A 20,922-nucleotide genomic window follows, 5' to 3' on the forward strand; every position below is an offset into this window, starting at 1 on the left:
TCATGGAGACGTAAAGAATCATATACACATGCCCGACTCTGGCCGAGTTTCGCCACCAATGGTGGCTGCCTCGGGGGCTACAAACAAACATATAGAAGTATTTAATACGTTAAAAACATGGAAAATAAAAACATAAATAATCATAAACATATATATAAATAATGTATATATAATCATAAATAATATATTATAAAACATAAAAAATCATAAACATATATATAAATAATTAAAAGAAATTGCACAAACATTAACACAATCACTTTTTAAAAGAACATACAAATCATAAAAAGTGTGTAAAAACTTGTAATGACAATGGAATGTGAACATCAAAGGATAATATGGACTACTTCTGAAATGCTAAAATCAACTTTAACTTCATAAAAAAGTGCAGCAGCAAAGGACAGTACCTTGTTAATCACAGAACAGTTTTCAGGTGATGGTCCAGAAAAGGTCAAATATATACCTACATCTATTGGAACAATAAATAAATCAAGATCAGCTATATGTTAAATCAATAATGTTGAATGGGATGGGATACCTCTACTTCTATTCATTGCATAAATACCCCCTTCTTTTTTAGAAAATTATGATGAAATTCATATACAGCAATATGTATCAACATTGTTCGATATTAAACAAAACATGTCAATCAATCAATCTATCTCTTATTCAAATACAATTTAGATATTGTGGAGGAAAGCATTTTTAATAAGCAATTTTTCTAAATGCATCTGAGCTAAGCAAATATGCATAATAAAATTTTATAAAATTTTATTATATAGTTTATTTATTTCTCTTATGTCAAAATGCAACAAAATGTCCTGAAACCAGTGCTTAAATTGAGAAATCTAACAGGAAAAGTTTGTATATTTTGTCAAATCAAAAATCTGAAAAAACTCCCGAGGTGAGTGAGTTAACATGTGGATGATTGCATGAAACGTGAATATAATTCTATAACTCTATGACTGCAGAAAAACCCAAATACTACGTGACGTGTGCATGTCACGTCACGTAGTATTTGGGTTTTTCTGCAGTCAACGAGCAATTGTTTCTGCGTTTAAAATAATTTTTTGCTGTTGTACACATTGTTTGGTGCTACATTCGCCTAAAAACAGCGTAATTGTAGCTTATGTGGTATAAGAATTATAGATATTTATTACACACATAATTAATAGGTAAGAGTTATAGAATTATATTCACGTTTCATGCAATCATCCACATGTTAACTCACTCACCTCGGGAGTTTTTTCAGATTTTTGATTTGACAAAATATACAAACTTTTCCTGTTAGATTTCTCAATTTAAGCACTGGTTTCAGGACATTTTGTTGCATTTTGACATAATAAGAGAAATAAATAAACTATACAATAAAATTTTATAAAATTTTATTATGCATATTTGCTTAGCTCAGATGCATTTAGAAAAATTGCTTATTAAAAATGCTTTCCTCCACAATATCTAAATTGTATTTGAATAAGAGATTGATTGATTGACACATGTTTTGTTTAATATCGAACAATGTTGATACATATTGCTGTATATGAATTTCATCATAATTTTCTAAAAAAGAAGGGGGTATTTATGCAATGAATAGAAGTAGAGGTATCCCATCCCATTCAACATTATTGATTTAACATATAGCTGACCTTGATTTATTTATTGTTCCAATAGATGTAGGTATATATTTGACCTTTTCTGGACCATCACCTGAACACTGTTCTGTGATTAACAAGGTACTGTCCTTTGCTGCACTTTTTTATGAAGTTAAAGTTGATTTTAGCATTTCAGAAGTAGTCCATATTATCCTTTGATGTTCACATTCCATTGTCATTACAAGTTTTTACACACTTTTTATGATTTGTATGTTCTTTTAAAAAGTGATTGTGTTAATGTTTGTGCAATTTCTTTTAATTATTTATATATATGTTTATGATTTTTTATGTTTTTTAATATTATTTATGATTATATATACATTATTTATATATATGTTTATGATTATTTGTTTTTATTTTCCATGTTTTTAACGTATTAAATACTTCTATATGTATGTTTGTAGCCCCCGAGGCAGCCACCATTGGTGGTGAAACTCGGCCAGAGTCGGGCATGTGTATATGATTCTTTACGTCTCCATGATTAAAAATTGAAAAAGACTATTTTGTGGCATCCACTATTTTGTCTTTTCCTCATGAGTACAACCTTGGCCAGAGAAATGTTTTCATAGAAGCCAGGCCATGCTAGACAGAATAAAACCATTAAGCCCATGTAACATCTATGGACTTCCCCCTGGACTTGGATCCACGGCTGGTGCCTTGGACCATAACAAGGCCCATCACAAGCATCTGGCACTGATGAGGGATCCCCAGTTAGAGAAGGGATACTACTGTTGGTATTGATCTTTTCATTGATCTGTTAAGCTTTTGGTTCACCACGTGATTGTCTAATACTTCTCAGGTGGTTGTTACGCATTTAATCCATCACATACAACTATTGCTCTTGATGTCACATGTGATTGTTTAGTGTCGAGCATTGAATCTCTCACTATATCTGTAGTTCTCTCTATCTATAATGGTGGCTGTCTTTAATCCTTTTACTTATCAAAGCTATCTTATGTATTACATATTGGAGTGAAGTCTGATTCTTCCTTTCTATTAGCATAGTCTGCCTTAATCAGATAACACCCCCTAAGATGTGCACCCAACATGCTCAAAGCTTTTATAGAAAATGCTAAAAGAATCTGATATTATGCAAGTCATGTAACCCATCTGAGGGTCATTGCTTTGCTGCTATCAAAGGATGGCAGGTATGAGCAAGCAATTGTACTTCGGTATATCCTGACTGAAGAATTAACCTTTTTTCCCGTAGATAAGCAGCATGAATTAGCCATGCTGTCTGAGAACGTCCTCCTTGACACTAGGTGGCGGATCTCTCAAAGCTGCAAGGATCGTGCAAGCGCAGGATCATGCAAGCGCCCGCTTGCATGATCCCGCGTTGCCCCAAATCTCCTCAGTCCATTTTTTTCCTGTGTGATTGAGTGCATGGAGCTCTCTTTCTCCTCAATGTTTAAAAAAAAAAAAAGCAAATCTGAAAAATTATGAAGAGACATAAGGGAGACAGAACATCCTCTATGAGTGACAGGAATTCAATCAAAACTGATATTGACAGAAGTAAATAGATTTTCTCCTCAGTTTCAAAAAAAAAAACAAACAAACAAACAGAAGGGAGATAAAGAAGACAATAACCTTAAATATATAAGACAAATAATCAGGGGGGAGACATCCTCTGAAACTGTCAGAAATAGTATCAAGGACTGCCCTATGGAGAAGTATGTAAACCTTCTCCGGCGCGCCCCCCCCCCCCCCCCCTTCCTGGCCACAATGGGATCCTTACCATGGGAGCTCCTCAGTGGACCTCCCAATTCCGGGCTGGTGCTGATGAGAGATCCAGGGGCAACGACAAGGAATTCAAAATGGCGTTGACACATGTTACGTCGACACATGATCGATTCATGCCGAGGCACTAACGCACTGGTTGAATTACCAATGCACTTGCTGGCACGAAGAAGCGCTGAGGCGTCCGCCGGCGTATCGACATGTCCGGCGCATTGATGTGTCCACCGGCATGTCCACGCACCTGCTGACGCATCCACGCATTCACCAGCGCACTGATGCATCCGAGGCGTCCATCGCTACTCAGATGCATCCGCCGTCCATCGCCAACGCACGGACGCGCCCTCCGGTTGACCAGTGCATCGGGCTGCGCGGGCAAGAGCACGCCAGCATCCAGCGGATGTCTCCGCAGCACAATGCCAATGTGGAGGCGTCAGAATGAGGGGACCCACTCAATGCCCGGGTGCTGGCATGTCATTTTTCCTCACTGCCTCTGGACACCCGCGGTGCATGGACAAACCCACAGGTCCTTCCAACCCTCGAAAAAAAAAAAAGGGGGGGAGGGACCTTCTCTTCAGCCACTGACATGGATTGGAGCTCAGGAGCCCTTCCATGAAGGCTGGGTATGGCCTCCGGAGCACGTCCTATTCCCATGGGTCCGGGACGGCAATGTGCCGCTGGTTTCGGTGCACACGAGGGGCACTGAGTCTCGGCCACAATGTCACCTTCGGTGGACAGGGTTCACCACGCGATGTCTCCAGCACCAGACATCAGGCCTTCTCCAACCACAGCAGACACTCCTCTCCGCAGGAACTGGGTGCCCCTTGGTCCTTGCTGAACCACTGGGTGTCCGGTCTATCCATCGAGAAATCTGTCTCATGAACATCCTGAAGAGTTGGGCACACATTCTCGAGGTGGAGACTCGGGACGTCCCTACTCACTCAACAGATGTTTGAGATCCTTAAGAAAAATTTCTTTTTTTTTTTTTTTCCTGACACTCCGGTGGAGCCTACTCTGCGATACAAGTCCTGGGAGCCCCTTTTGGGGACCGTGGCCCTCCTTTCACATGGATCTCACATTGTGTGCACGGACATCAGGTGCTCCAGACTCTAATTCCCTCAGACATCGGTCATCGAGGATAAGAAATAAAAAAAAAAAAAGGAAAAAGCGAAAATCTAGCTCCCATCCAACACACCACCCAGCAAGGGCGATAATGTCTTGACGCCTTCGATTGGAGGATACTCCAATCCGCTATATTGCACACAAGGTTCCAGAAACACATGATTTGTGTGGCATGCCACACAAATCATGCCACACAAATGTTCCCTCCCAGTCTTTGGGACATAGGCCCCCAAAGACTGGGAGGGAACATCTTCCATGGATGTTCCCTCCCAGTCTTTGGGGGCCTATGTCCCAGAGCACTCAGCCCTGTGGACACTGCGGGGCATAGGAAGGGACTTCACGATGCTTTCTTCATTTTATCAATAGTCTTGGGCATTGCGACGGAGTTCACTGCCAATGCCCTTACAGCTAGTCACTGGACTTCCTTTCAGGGACTTTTGTGACATTGATAGGCAAACCATCCTTGTCCTCATGACATTCTTATTGCAGATAGACTGGCAAAAAAAACAGGGTTGTCCACCTATAGAGGTGGAAAGTGGTGGATGTGTCTTGTCAGCCCCCTCGGTGAGTTTCATCAAAATCATATTCCCAGATGACTTTTTCCTATCCAGGTCGTCTTAAACGGCTCTTTTTTTTTTTTTTCAGTATGTAATTCCAACAGGGTCGTCTTCAGCCTTCACATTTGCAGAGCAGTGGCATCACCATCATATTAGCACAGGGATCTTTGTCTCTCCTCAGTGACAGATTTAAAAAAAAATAAATTTTTCTGTAGTTTAGGTTCTATGCATCTACACCTCCTACAACATCGAGACTCTGACATGCCATGACCGCCAGGTGTTTCTACCAGTGTGATGGGATCATGTCAGTTATCGACAGGCATGCCCGATATTACCTCCGCGGGGTCCCACCCACAAAGAATGTCAAAACTCCAAGGTTTGAAAGAGACGTTTTTTCCCACTCAGATGAGTGGTCCCGATCCTCCCCAGACCCTTCTGAAGCCTCCCGTTTCGCCCGCATTGACACTGGGGTGCACTCCCTCAACTTCCTTTGTTCCTGCACAGGATCCGCCTACACACCGCAATCTACACTACAGGCTGCTGTTGCAGGAGATTGATCATCTTCCACAATGGTACATTCAGTGCCCTCGCCAGGGGTTTCTCCCCTAGCTTCTTCATTCACGAGAACTATGATAGTCTGTCAGTCTTCGATAGCAACCTTCAATCAATCAGCAGATACCTAACATAGAACAGATTCTCTGCACCAGGGGTTTTTGTCACCACGGGTTCCGTGGTAGCACTGGCACTGACGTCGACATGGGATCCAGTCACGTTTCCTTACCTAAACGACGACTTATGGTTGGACACTGACCAATCCACCCTGCGAGCCAATCTTCCCATAACCCTATTCTTGACAGGTCAATCTAGGCTTACTAATCTCTTACAAAAATTTCCATATGCAATCCACCCATGTCTTGCAGCTCATCGAGGCTCCTGGCGCCCATTCAGGACAGAGCCTGCCTTCTGAAGCGCATGCCCGTACAGTGCAAGCTGTTTGAACCCAAGAAACCACCACTGACCTGCGCCTGACACTCGCAGGGCACGCGACTACATGTATGTCATCCACAGTGCAGCCTAAGGACCCAGTGGAGTCAGTTCTTCCATCCTTCCTCCGCTCTGGTCTCACTCCCTCCCATCAGGCACAGAGATTGGAGTACTGGCTGACCGCATTGTCGATGCCAGTGGCCTTGCCCCTCCGACCCCCCTCTATCCAGGGTGGTGCGCTCCTACCAGGGAGTGGAGTTCCCCCTTTTTTCGCCCAACTATGGATTCAGGGTCTGTCATCCGCTTGAAAACCAGCGTGACACGTAACTTGCCCGGATCTTCGAGCCCCTCCCCCCCGGGCTTTCTCTTCAAACATTTCGAGCACACCCCTGTGGACGCGCTCTAGTGGTCCACCCGAACAACCAGATTTCAATTTTCTAGTTCACCAATGGAGTTCGGTCAGGTTCCTACTGCCCTGCAAAGCATCTGTAGAAGTCCTCAAATGAAGGGGAAGCAGATCAATCTACCTGCACCCTGCTTCCTGCCCATAACTAATAACTTCATGGCATATAAAATATATATATATATATATATATATATATACAGGTTATATTTGTTTCCGTGCTTGGAATCTCGGCCTCTTCGCAACTGAGCAGAACAGTATACTTGACCTTGTTTACAGGCAGTGCCTCACTGCACGCTGGCTACCACAAGTTGCATTCCTCATAGACTGAAGGGAAGCCACTGCACAGTCCACCACTGCATTGCAGATACCGCAAACCAAATTTCCTAATTCAGTTATCGGTGGCCAACAATACCCCTGTGAAACAACCCACTCTCTTCACCCAAGCGGTGATCTCCTCTTCCACCTGCTTCACTCATCTCTAGATTGCACGAATCTGATCCCAGGTCCGGGATTTTTCTCCTCAGCATGGAATTCTTCTGATCTCATTCCAAGGCACACTCCACTCGCATCAACTGCTGACAGGGTGAGAGATGCTGCACCTTCGAGTGCTCAGCGTGGCACAAACCCATTCACCTACCAGCCATGACGTCTCAGAGTTCCTCCATTTCCTTTGCAGAATCCTCTGGCTGGTTTTGGTTCTGGCATGCCTCGGGGCCATACCCGAGCCAATCTCTGGACCTGCTCACCTCCGGATTCACGTCAAGAATCCTACCTCTCTGATCCTGGCCCAAGAGGGAAAAAAAATAAAATAAAATAAAATAAAAAAAAATATATATATATATATAAATTTTTATTTTTTTTTTCACAATAATATAAATAATATATTTCCATGGCATATACACAGTGCTGGAGCAAATTCATGCTTCCATCAGAAGACCCGCTAGACACTTGTCATCTAATTTTCCTCGCCTGGAAGCTGCACGTTTCGGTCGCCCTCACCTCCTTCAGATGCAAGGTTAAGCTGCGTACGCATCCTGTTTTTTTCCAAAAACCTCAAGCCTACTAAAATGATCTTACACTCCATATACTGAGTGTAAACAAACTATCGCTTCTTGCGACATTACACTCCTTCCGACTACGAAGTCCTACAGCTCTCGGTCTCCTTAGTCCGAATGCTCAGGACTCCAATCTTCATTTTCACGCTCTTGTACAAGTCCTCGAGCCGCATTCTTTTCTGCTACCAACAGTGTTCACAGACTCTGTGCATTCCCTGTGACACGCTCCACATCCATACTGTCTGCTTCTCTGGATTATCTCCATGACAGACCTATCCTGGCACTTTGCAGCACAGCCCCAGGGTTCTCGCTATAGCTGCTCACCTCCCGCTACTGCTTACACCAGCAGACGGCGGGTGATGCACACATGAGAAACACAATTCTTGGGTAACACATCTGCACACAGTGACAGCAACATCATAAAACTGTCTGCCTATTGTCTGTCTTGAGCGCATCTTCCTGTTTTTATCATGGACCCATGATATCTGCTATATGCCCTCAATACTTCAGCTAGAGACTCCCAGACAGCATGGCTAATTCAGCTGCTTATCTATGGGAAAAGAGCAAGTTTGCTCATTTTCCGTAGATAGCAGATGAATTAGCCATGCTGACCCTCCTGCCTCCCCGGACAGTTTTTATCTTTTCATTTCATCTTGCTTTGATACGGGCTGAGGGAGATTTGGGACAGCGCGGGATCATGCAAACAGGTGCTCCTCACTGGCAAAGATCTGTTTTCAGCTTTGAGAGCTCCGCCGCCTAGTGGCACGGAGGACATTCCCAGACAGCATGGCTAATTCATCTGCTATCTATGGAAAACACAGTTTATGGTGAGCAAACTTGCTCTTCCATGTTTTACCTGAATGAAGTAATATATATACACAGTAATATGAAGACAGTCCTGCACCCTGAACACCCCTTCCGTAATAGTCTAGTCCTGATTATTTTAATAAACTATTCTCTGTGTCCTCTACAGTTATGTTAAACATATATTGCTAGGAAACCAAAATAATTCATTGTTTGTCCCCTAAATTTCTGGTAATAGCTTTGTTAGGAAGAGGGTCACAAATTCTCACTTACTTTATTTAATGGATTAAATTGGTTACCTTTGGTATTCAGGGAATTGCAGTTTTACTGTCTCTTCTCCCCTTCACCATTACTTTGTGTTCACAGATTGCCCGTATGGTAAATGCTCTCCAGCAGCAGCAGCGACAACCTGGCATAAAGCATTCGCCATCGCATCCCATTGGGCCTAAGCCACACATGGATAGTATAGTCCCTAATGCTCTGAACATTGGACTCCCAGACTTGCAAGCCAAAGGGCAAATACCTGGATACGGTACCGGTCAGTACTGCTTATTGATTCTAGAATTTTAGTGTACAGAGTACTGTATAGTCATAGAACAAATTGTAGTAGTATTTATCAGATACAATCTGCATTCCTTTAAGGTGGTATTGTTCAGGAACTAGCTAAAAAAAAAAATCTAAAATGAGTAACTTTTATCCAAAAAGTAAAATTTCATTGTCAGTTTAAAAGGTTTAATAATTTACTGATGTGCAACATAGTATTTGACTACTGCAAACATACTAGCATTGAAGGTATGTTAGTGCTTCTTTCATGTGACTTTTGGAATATGGAAACTAGTATTATAGTTTTAATTCCAAATTCCCCAATCATCCTGATGCCTTGCTGGAAAATCAATGTAACTCTAGAATATCACCCTCAAACGTATGTCTGGGGCAAAATGATATATGCTCCATAATTTAATCAGGACTTCCACAGTCACAGCTAGAAGAATTTTTTTAGGCGCCATGTACATTTCTATTTTATTAATTTAATTAAAAAAAAATTCTAGGCCACCCACTCGGCCTTTAAAAGGTCACCCAAGGCAGTTTACACAACATAAAATCAACCCAGTCCACCAGTTTACAATTAAGTACATCAAGTGTTGACATCAGTTTTGCCCAGTCCATATCCTGTTAAGAATTGTCCACATGTTACATGGAAAGCCTGGTTGTTTTATTGTTGGGTCAGCAAATCAGTTTATGTAAAAATGTGTGTTCTACTCAAACTCTTCTCCAGGATATTTTAGTATTATAACATGGAAGATGCTCAACTCATGCCCAAAAATGGTTTCATAATATCATATAAGTAGAAAGATCTTGAAGCTCTCTGTGGATGGAAAGGTTCTGATTATTGTTGATATGCCTTACTTCTCTTTGTATCATTGCATCTCATCTGATAGGAGGGGTAATATTTGAAACTACTAGTAGCAGTTAAACTGGAGTTGATTTTAAAATTCCAAAAATGATCTTCATCACTGAGTAGAGTTATGTCGATGATTTTGGTATGTTGAAATGAAACCCAAACAGGTACACTACACTCAGCTGCTGAGAAAGACCAAGGCTATGGCAGAGATTCAGAGAGACAGCTTTTTCACCTTAGCTTATACCAGCAAGCGTTTAACTATTTTCTTGTGCCTTTATTTTTATTGTAGTCTTTTGGAAAGCGATAACAGGTTAGGGCAGTGATGGCGAACTCCTGTCCTCGAGTGCTACAAATAGGCCAGGTTTTCAGGATATCCACAATGAATATGCATGAGATAGATTTGCTTACAATGGATACAGTGCATGAAAATCTCTCATGCATATTCATTGTAGATATCCTGAAAACCTGACCTGACTGTGGCACCCAAGGACTGGAGTTAACCATCACTGGGTTAGGGAGTAGTCATAGATCACCCAAGATTGATGGGACACAGGTCATATGACACTTTCTCCATAAAGATGATGATGAATGTTGTGTCCCTTGTGAGTTTCAAGATGGAATACTGAGACAACATATTGAGCTGTATTTGATCACATACTCTATTTATAAAAATATCCCGCCACTATTGACAAATCAGAATTCAATATAACTTCTAGATCTTGGAAAGTTTTCACCTGTGTAATAAAGGACATGGCATCAGAATAGATACATTTCCATAACAATGTGTAAGCATATTGGATTGTATAAATATTACACTCCACAGTACTTCTTATAGTTGTAGTGAAGTAATTGTCAAAATAACATGAAGATAACAAAAAGACTAATATACCTCCATCATTTAAAGAACCAAAATAAGCCTGTGATTAATTTTTTATCTCATTTAAATGACCTCATATGGGGCATCATCGGAAATGCTGAATAGCAAAACTTTTCTCTGCCAGCACTTTATAATCATAGGTGTTAGAATGAATTTTTTATAATGCTTCATGCAGCGTGCTTTTGCTACTTTCTGTGTATCAAATAAAGTTTATCAACTTTGTGTAGATTTGGTGCAAATACAAATAGCACTGTCATTTTTCATTATTTGAAATTAAAGCCGCTTAGCTTCATCTGAGAAACACTTGTTAGCCCAGCATATTAAGAGGCTTCAGATGAAACTGCCCAACACTGTCCGTGTTTCCGCTGACCACCTTCCTCATGGGGCCGAAATTTAACTGTAAAAGGCAATAACAAAAGTTACAAATTTTAATAATTCACATGCACAAAAACGATAATACTGACGTTTTATAGCTTCAGCGGCATTTCACCGGCCAACTGGTAATGTTTCTTCCACCGAAGGGGCCATACATGCGCCACTTTTAAAGGGGCTCCCAGCCAATCCGGGACAACCACATATGGAAATCAAGAACCAGCGTCAGAGCTGTCATTGTTTAAACCAAAAGGTAATCTCAAATTATAGCGTACCATTCAATAGCAGCGTTTATACCTGCAGGATGACAACTGTTAAGACAATAAATCCATCTTTGCTCATGAAAATGTAATAAGCTTTGTGGATGCAGCAACCAGAATTGCATACAGTATTCAAGGTGCAGTCTCACCATGGAGCGATACGGAGATTTTTACATCCTCCATTTTATTTGTCATTCCCTTCCTAATAATGCCTAACATTGCTTTTTTGACCGCCACAGCATAGTGAGCTGACTATTTCAATGTAATATCAACTATGATGCCCGGAATTTGTTCCTGGGTGATAACCCCTAATAAGGAACCTAACATGTAACTACAGCATGGGTTATCTTTCCCTATATGCATCACCTTCCACTTGTCCACATTATATTTGATCTGCCATATGGATGCCCAGACTCCAGTCTCGCAAGGTCTTCCTGCATTTTATCACAGTCCGCTTGTGATTTAACCACTCAAATAATTTTGTGTCATCAAATTTGATCACCTCACTTGTACATCTAGTTCATTTATAAATATATTAAAAAGCACCGGTCCAAATACAGATCCCTGAGGCACTCCACTATTTATCTTTTTCTATTGTGAAAACAAGACCATTTAATCCAACTCTGTTTCCTGTCTTTTAACCAGTTTGCACTTCACAAAAGGACATCACCTCCTATCCCATGACTTTTAGTTTTCTTAGAAGCCTCTCATGAGGGACTTTGTCAAACGCCTTCTGAAAATCAAAATATACCACATCTACTAGTTCACCTTTACCACATTTATTCACCCCTTCAAAAAAATGTAGCAGACTTGTAAGGCAAAACTTCCCTTGGGTAAGTCCATGCTGGCTGTGTCCCACTAAACCATGTCTGTATTCTGTGATTTTATTCTTTATATTTTCTATGATTTTTCCCAGCATTGAAATCAGGCTCACTGGTCTACAGTTTCCCAGATCACCTTTGGAGCCTTTTTTAAATATCAGGATTACATTGGCCACCTTTCAGTCTTCAGGCACAATGGATGATTTTAATAATAAATTACAAATTACTTTTAATAGTTCTGAAATTTCATTTTTGAGTACTTCCAGAACCCTGGGGTATATACCATCTGGTCCAGGTGATTTGCTACTCTTTAGTTTCAGGCTAGCCCAGCGGTTCTCAATCGGTGTGTCGCGACACACCAGTGTGTCGGCAAGAACACGCAGGTATGTCGCCCACTTCCCCGTCCCCCGCTGACCCAGCTGCTCCCCCTCCCGAGCAAAATAGGTCATCCACCTGGGCTTAAAACCCTGAAAGCTCGGGCGGAACACGGCAGGACAGCTGGAGTCAGCGGCACCGGCATGCTCTTTCCTCCCCCCCCCACCTCCCGCGGCCCGGAAGTGGTGAGCAGCGTGTGCGGGAAGAAGAGACCATGCTAGTGCAGGCAGCATCAGCCCGAAGAAAAGAGAGGCGCAGCCTGAGGAATGAGCTGCACGGCTCGGAGAAAAACAAAGAAAGTCATCAACCCCTGCGGCCGATGGGACTCCTTTCTCTGCGAGGGCTGAAAATGAAGTAGGTTGCTGCTGCCTTTAGGGTTAGAAGTGGAGGCTACCGCTGCCACTAGTTCGGGGGAGGGGGGGAGAGTGAGTGAATGAGCAAGCATGCGTGTTTGAGATCCTGTGTGTGTATGTGTGAGTGAGAGAACATGTATGTGAATGATTGAGAGCCGCCTGTACATGTGAAAGAGAGTATGTGTGTGACTGAGAACTGGTTTAGGTGAGGGAGCTTGTGAGTATGTGATTGAGATCCTGTGTGTAAATGAGAGAAAGAGAGAGCATGTTTGTAAGCATGCAAATGAGTCTGTGTGAGAGAAAAAGACAGCATGTATGTGTGTGATTAAAAGCCTGTGTGTAAGCCTGAAAAGATAGGGCCCAAAAAACAGCAAGGCAGGCGATCTAACAAAGCCGTGAGGAAACAACAAAGAAGTAGATTCCCAAGGAAGTCTTTGCCAAATCTTTATTAGGTGGAGACGTGTAATGTTAGTAAAATTGCCCGACTCAGGCCGAGTTTCGCCACATTCCAGTGGCTGCCTCAGGGGCTACAAATAAACATATATATAAAAAACATTAAATCATAATTGCGTAAAAACCATCAAAAAATCATAATTAAAACACACCAATTGAATAAATAAAATAAAATTAAGCCCCTGAGGCAGCCACTGGAATGTGGCGAAACTCGGCCTGAGTCGGGCAATTTTACTAACATTACAAGCCTGAAAAGATAGACAGCATGTGTGTAAATGTGTAATTAAGAGCCTATATAAGTGAGAGAGAAAAAGCACGTGTATATGTGAGTGATTGAGAGCCAGTGTGTGAGAGGAGAAAGTTGCAAGCAAACCATCCCTCCTCCTGCTAATTCAAAACAATCTCAGGGCACCTGGATATCAAACGTTCCCAGGTATGTAGAGCAAAAAATAGTTTGTATCCTTATTTCTCATTACTGAGTCTTTGTGTCTGCTATTTTGAAATAATTTATTGGTATCTAGAAATTTTTTATGAGTTTTTAATTGGATATTCCATTCATCCGCTGTTTTGAAATAATCTGTTCTTTTTGTTAGTATGGTTTTACTGCTACTGATTTTATATTTCTTGATTTGTTTTATAAGGATGGGTGACGTTTCTTTTTTTCCTTTGTTGCACTGCATACAGAGACTCTGGCTTGTTGCGGTTTCCAATTCAGTTTTTGTCTGCATGCTTCTAGTTCTAGTTATGCGTTTGGTCTCTTTATTCTTTGTTAGGTGAGGGTCAGCACATGTGATTCAGGTGAGGTTTAATGCTGGCATGTAGTTTCTGTGTAGGGCTCTATAGTAGCCTGACTTGGTCCGTTTTCCTAATATTTATTTATTTTGAATTCTTATATACCGACATTCCTGTATAATATACAAATCACACCGGTTTACAATACAACAGAACAGTCGCGGGTAAGGCGTTACATTAAAACATTGCGTCTAAGAGAATGTAAACATATAAACAATTCGAGGGGAATGTGAGGGAGACCCTATAAACATTAGAGCCTTAAAACATTAGAGAATTAACAGTAAACAGCATAAACCTTAACATTAGAACGTAAGCATAAAAATTTAAGTAACATTGGCTTAATGGCATGACTGCACTTAATGCGGTTGGGGAAACCAACTGAACAATGGAAGACTAGCAGGAGCTTAGGCTTAAATCGGGGTAACAATGGATAACAGAGCAGAGTAACTACATCGGAATAACTGAAGACCACAGAACCAAATAAAGCAATGAACAATATTAGATGAGACAAGGTGAGAAGAAGGGGACAGGGGAGAAAGGGTAGAGATAAGAGTGGAAGGAGGGTGAGGAGGAAAGGGCGGGCGGTCAGGAGATAAGGAGAGAAGGAACGGGCGGAAGTAACTGAGGAAGGAGAGATCCTAGATCCAAAGGGCGGAAGTAGCTGAGGAAGGAGAGATCCTAGATCCAAGCTATGTCCTTTGACCGGTGTCAGAGTGGTCTTGGGTTTCCGGGAAAGCTTGTCTGAAAAGCCACGTTTTGAGGTGTTTCTTAAAGGTTTGATGTAGCTCCGGTGGCAGAGAGTTCCAAAGGGTGGGCCCTGCTGTCGATAATGCTCGCTTTCTTAGGGTGGATTTGGCCGGAGGGGCAAACAAGGATCCTTTGTACGCACTTCTGACTGGTCTGTCTGAGGTATGTGGACGGAATTGAGAACTTCGTTTGAGGGGTGATGTTATGAATGTCCTTGTGGATCATCATTAGAGCTTTGAAGGAGATCCTAGATTTGACGGGAAGCCAGTGAAGAAAATGAAGGATGGGCGTAATATGGTCTCTTTTATTTGAGTTGGTAAGTATCCTAGCCTTGGCATTCTGGACCATCTGTAGGGGTTTGATAGTTCTCGCTGGGAGACCTAGCAGGAGAGAATTACAGTAGTCTAATTTAGTGAGGATAATCGATTGAAGTACCAAGCGGAAGTCTCTGAAGTGCAGGAGAGGTTTCAGTTTTTTAAGTACTTGTAATTTAAAGAAACATTCTTTAGTGGTGTTGTGGACGAACGATTTTAAGTTGAAGTGGTTATCGAGCCGAACCCCTAAGTCTCTAACGGAAGGGGAATGGTTGATGACTGTTTTAACGAATTGAGAAGCGCTTTGAGAGTTGAGGAAAACGTGGTTATCATCTGGTGAAATGATGAGGATCTCGGTCTTGTTTGGATTGAGGATAAGGTTTAGGCTAGTGAGCAGACTATTGATGAATCGTAGACAACTGTTCCAGTGGGCCCAAGTTTTTTGAAGAGAATCTGTGATTGGGAAGAGAATCTGTACATCATCAGCGAATAGGTAAAACGTTAGTTTGAGGTTGGAAAGTAATTGGCAAAGTGGCAGCAGGTAAATGTTAAGAGTGTGGGAGAGAGGGATGATCCTTGTGGGACTCCCAGTAATAGGAGATGTATTGGTGTCTTAAGGCCTGGTATAATATTTTCAGTGTTGCATTTTCTTAGGTAAGGTGGTTACTGTTAAGTGCTGGAAATTGGTGCTGTTTTGGTGTAGGATGTTTACTGTTTATGCAATTTCTATTCAGACAGAATACGTACACATGCTTACTGTGACTCCAACATCGTTCTAGCTTCAACAGCAAGAGGAAATGTGGAATAAAGGATCTGCACTCACAAAGGGGGGAGTAGCTGGCTTGTTACGGCGGTTACTACCCCAAACCAAATAAGCCTGTTACTTCAATTTCTATGCATATACAGCATAGTTCTCTGCTTCAACGGCAGGGGAGAAGAAAAAACTGATACTACACACATCCAGCAGAGCTCTCTGCTTCAACGGCAGGGGAGAAGAAAAAAGGGTTCACACTCACAAAGCGGGGAGTAGCTGGCTTGTTACGGCGGTTACTACCCCAAACCAAATGTGCCTGATACTTCACTTTCGATGCATATCCAGCATGGCTCTCTGCTTCAACAGCATGGGAGAAGAATAAACTGATACTTCAAGCATATCCAGCATACCTCCCTGCTTCAACGGCAGGGGAGAAGAAATACAACCAATAAGGGCTGTATAACATAGTCTGAGTAAAACAAGCATGGGTGTAGCTTGCTTATTGCGCGGTTACTACCCCTACTACCCCTAACTAATCAAGCTAGATATTTCACTTCGATGCAGCTCTATCACTGCTTTCTACATTAATGGTGGGGGTGGAAGGGAAATAGAACCCTAGATGGGCCGTTTGGTCTTCTTCTGCCGTCATTTCTATGTTTCTATGTTTCTATGTATCTTTTTCTTGTGTCATTCTTAACAATAAAAATAATACTGGACCTTTATTTTTTATTTCAGTCGTAAATTGTAATGAGCAGTGTGTCACACATGTGAGTGTGGTCTATCAGGTGTGTCACGATGGGAAAAAGGTTGAGAACCACTGGTCTAGCCTACTACATCTTCCAGGTTCACTATGATTTGGTTCAGTTCTAACTATTTTCCTCTTTTTATCAGTTTCCCTTTTAAAAGTTTAGTGCTAGAGCCATGGATTTACTTACTGTCCCCCTTCATTAATTCAAATTTGATCATGTTTTGATCACTGTTGGCAAGCAGCCGCACTACTGTTACCTCTCTCACAAAATCCTGCACTCCTTAAGAATTAGATTTAAAATAGCTCCTTCTCTCATTGTTTCCTGAATCAATTGCTCCATAAAGCTGTCATTTATTCCATCCAGGAACTTTCTCTCTAGCGCATCTTGATGTTACATTTACCCAGTAAATATTGGGGTAATTGAAATCTCCCATTTATTACTGCACTACCAATTTGATTAGCTTCCCTAGTTTCTCTTAGCGTTTCATCATCTGTCTCATCATTTAGGCCTGGTGGGATGGTAGAATACACCCATCACTAAACACTTACCCATCACACATGGGATTTCTACCCATAAAGATTCTATTGTGCATTTAGTCTCTTGCAGAATCTTTATCCTGTTGGACTCTGCCATCCCAGACATTAAGCACAACCCTCCCACCAAGTTCCTCCTACCTGTCATTGCAGTAGAATTTGTACTCTGGTTAGCACTATCCTATTGTTTATCCTCCTTCCACCATGTCTCTGAGATTTCAATTGTCTCTCATCATTCACTGTTATACATTCTAATTCTCCCATCTTATTTCTTAGACTTTTGGCATTGGCATACAGACATTTCAAAGTGTTGTTTATTTATTTTAAATAGATTTCATTCCCACCCTTCCTTCTTTCAGAGCGAGGTACAATGTGAAGCTTACACAGATAAAAGGAGAGGGGGAAGAGGACAATGCACATATCTTAGGATAAAGAGGAAGGAAAGCCCAATAATTTGAGTATGATCATTTGAGAAAGGGGGAAGAGGTTCATTTGTGGAGGGGGGTAGGGGTAAAAGGAGGAGAGGATTTAAGTAGCATCCTCTGAGGGGGGGCGTGTTGGGGGTAATCCATTGTCATTTAGGTTGGGGAATGCTTTCTTGAAGAGAGGTTTTTAGGGCTTTTTGGAAAAAAGTCCTTTCACAGAGACATCTTACTTCAGGAGGTAGGCTGTTCCAAAGGAGTGGTCCTCTAGAGAAGAAAGTGCGCATTCTGGCTCCCACAAGGTGGGTGAACTTTGGATGAGTATCAAGTAGCATTTGGTTAGATGATCTGAGAGGTCAGGATGGGGGCATGGATTTTTATTATAGAGGAGAACCATGGGGAGTCTAGGTTGTGAATTGAGGAATGCAGAATCATCACTAGCTTATATTGTACTCAATAGGAGAATAGGGAGCCAGTGAAAAGATTTGAGTACAGGTGAAATGTGATTGCACATGGGAGTGCAGGTAAGGAGTCTTGCTGCTGAGTTTTGTATGATTTGTAGTGGGTGTGTAGCATACAGCGGTAGACCTGACAGGAGAGAGTTGCAGTAGTCTAGCCCAGAGAATAATAAGGATTGAAGGACTGACCTGAAATCAGAAAATTTGAAGAGGGGCTTGAGGTGATGGAGTAGGCGCAGTTTGTAGAAGGAGGAGTTGGTGATAGTTTTTATATGGTTGCGCATAGAGAGTAAGGGGTCACTAATGACTCCCAAGTTTTGTATACTTTGGGAAATTGAGATGGCATGGGAATCAAAGGAGATATGGTTGGGTATGTCAGCAACAGGATAGCAAGACAACACAATGATTTATGTTTTAGATACGTTAAGTGCTAGTTTGTTGCGGTGCAGCCATTTTTTAATGGATGTAAGGCATTTGGTGAGGAAAAATCTTAGCCCATGTTTCCTTGAGAGGAAAAAAAGAATTGGATGTCACCAGCATAGATTTTATAGTGAACTCCAAGGTCGTTGAGGATGCGGCATTTTGGAGTTAGATAAAGGTTAAACAATGCAATGGAGAGCGCATTCACAACCTGCTTTTCAGTTGACAGGGATAATTTGGAATCTGTTAGCTCAGGTGATTCTTTACTTATAGGCACATGGACTACTTTCGCTTTTATTGGAACCTTTCTGTTGGGATGCCCTAACTCTCCTGTTTAATTAGTATCCTTTGAAGATACCTCCCTCCAAACCATGCACTGCTGAGTGACTACTTTCCCCTTTGTTCTAGTTTCAAAGCTGTTCTATCTCCTTTTTAAAGGGTAACACCAGCAGTCTGGTTCAAGTGGAGCCTGTCCATCGGAAAAGATATCCCTTTCCACAAAAGATATTGCCCAGTTGCTTACAAAACTGAATCCCTCTTCCTTGCACCATCATCTCATCCATACATTGCGATTCTGGAGCTCTGTGTGCCTCTGGGGACCTGTGCGTGGAACAGAGTGCATTTCAGAGAATGCTACCCTGAAAGTCTTGGATTTCAGTTTCTACCTAAAAGTCTAAATTTGGCTTCTAGAACCTCCCTCCCACATTTTCATGTCGTTGCTGCCCCCATGTGCCACAACAGCCAGCTCCTCCCCAGCACTGTCTAAAATCCTATCTAGATGACTGTGTGAGGTCTGCCACCTTTGCACAAGGTAGGCATGTTAATAGGTGATCCTCACAGCCACCAGCCATCCAGCTCTCTATTCCTAATAATCGAATCACCAACTATGACAGCCGACCTAACCCCTTCCTTATGGGCAGTAGCCCTGGGAGAGACATCCTTGGTTCGAGAGAACAATGCTTCACCTGGATAGCATGCCTTGCTACAGGCTCACTTCCTTCTGGACCAGGAAGATGCTCTCTTCCTCTTCCAAGGCAACACCAGGGCTGCCAGACTGAAGTTGGGACTTAGCTACTATATCCCTGAAAGTCTTGTCTGTATACCTCTGTCTGCCTCAGTTCCTCCAGTTCTGCCACTCTAGCCTGCATATAGAGAGGGTTCCTCTTCTAAAAGACCAGTACTTTACAGGTCAGCATCACAAAGTAGTGATTCGAGCTACTCATCTCATTCCGCTAGTAAAGAGGAATTCTCCCAGGACAAGCAGGATGGTAGCCCTCACATATGGGTGACATCATCAGATGGAGCCCTGTCACGGAATACTTTTGTCAAAGTTTCTAGAATTTTGACTGGCACACTGAGCATGCCCAGCATGCTACTAACCCTGTGGCCACCAGGGGTCCCCCTTCAGTCTCTTTTTTTTTTTTTTTCCGCGCAGCAGTTGCCTCGTGGTTTAGGAGCTCTGTGAGAAATTTTTCACAACTTTCCTCACGGAAATATTTGAAGTTTAACTTCTTAAAAAATCCCTCGCTGGGGTCCCCTATCGTGCTCCCTTTCCTCTGACACTCAGTAAGTGTTTTTCCCGTACTTTGAGGTTGGTTCTCGGCGGCTTACCACCTCAGTGCCCGACAGTCACGGACCGCGCACCCATCTTTTTCGGCATGGCGACCGGGTTTAGGAAATGCCCCAAGTGTCCGAGGACCATGTCCATAATAGACCCGCATAATGTTTGTGTTTTGTGCTTAGGCCCCTCGCACGACGTCCGTCAATGCCCCAGTTGCGCACAAATGACCCCCCAAAGGCCAGCGCGCTCGACTGGACAAGATGGAGCATTTGTTTTTGTCGAAACGCTCTGCTCCATCGACTCCAGCTTAAGTGGCTCTGACCAAAGAGGGTCCATCGACCTCTGAGACTCCTCACCAGGAACATCACGGAGCGGGTGACCGTCCATCACAGACACCCTCGAGGCCGGCACCAACTCCTTCGATGCCGGTGCCGCATCCATCAATGCCTTCTTACCCTCTAGGCTCTGGTATCCTTTCTCCCTCAGAATTACCAGCACGTGAGGAAGAAACTCCCTATGATCCATGGGAGGATGCATCCTCGGACCATTCCTCATCCGAGGAATTGCTCTCAGAGCCTTCATCCCCAGAAGAAAGACGTCTATCTCCTCCTGAAGACCTCTCCTTTGCCAGCTTTGTCAAGGAGATGTCTGAAACTATCCCATTTCATTGGTAACGGAGGAAGACGCTCGCCACAAGATGCTGGAGGTCTTACAATTTGTAGATGCTCCAAAAGAGGTAATGGCGATACCAGTACATGAAGTACTGCTTGACATCTTGCACCACTTGTGGGACCATCCAGTCAACAAAAGACAGATGCTACATACCTGGTTCAACAAGCCCCAGGCTTTCAAAAGAACCAGCTGCCCCACCATTCTGTAGTGGTGGAATCAGCCCAAAAGAAGGCTAAAAGATCCCCATCCACACTCCTCCTCTCCTCCTGGTAA

The 20,922-nt window shown here is 42.5% G+C and overlaps 1 protein-coding gene across 1 annotated transcript in view; it reads left to right on the top strand.

The window, feature by feature from the left end:
• Positions 1–20,922, top strand: part of TNRC6B (trinucleotide repeat containing adaptor 6B) — an 877,462-nt gene that overhangs the window by 673,732 nt on the left and 182,808 nt on the right. The window contains exon 18 of the mRNA XM_029590231.1: positions 8,681–8,852. Within this exon, the coding sequence (XP_029446091.1) occupies positions 8,681–8,852 (172 nt within the window). The remainder of the gene's footprint in view (positions 1–8,680; positions 8,853–20,922) is intronic.

The sequence above is a fragment of the Rhinatrema bivittatum genome, chromosome 2 (assembly GCF_901001135.1).
Source record: "Rhinatrema bivittatum chromosome 2, aRhiBiv1.1, whole genome shotgun sequence".
Classification (NCBI taxonomy): domain Eukaryota; kingdom Metazoa; phylum Chordata; class Amphibia; order Gymnophiona; family Rhinatrematidae; genus Rhinatrema; species Rhinatrema bivittatum.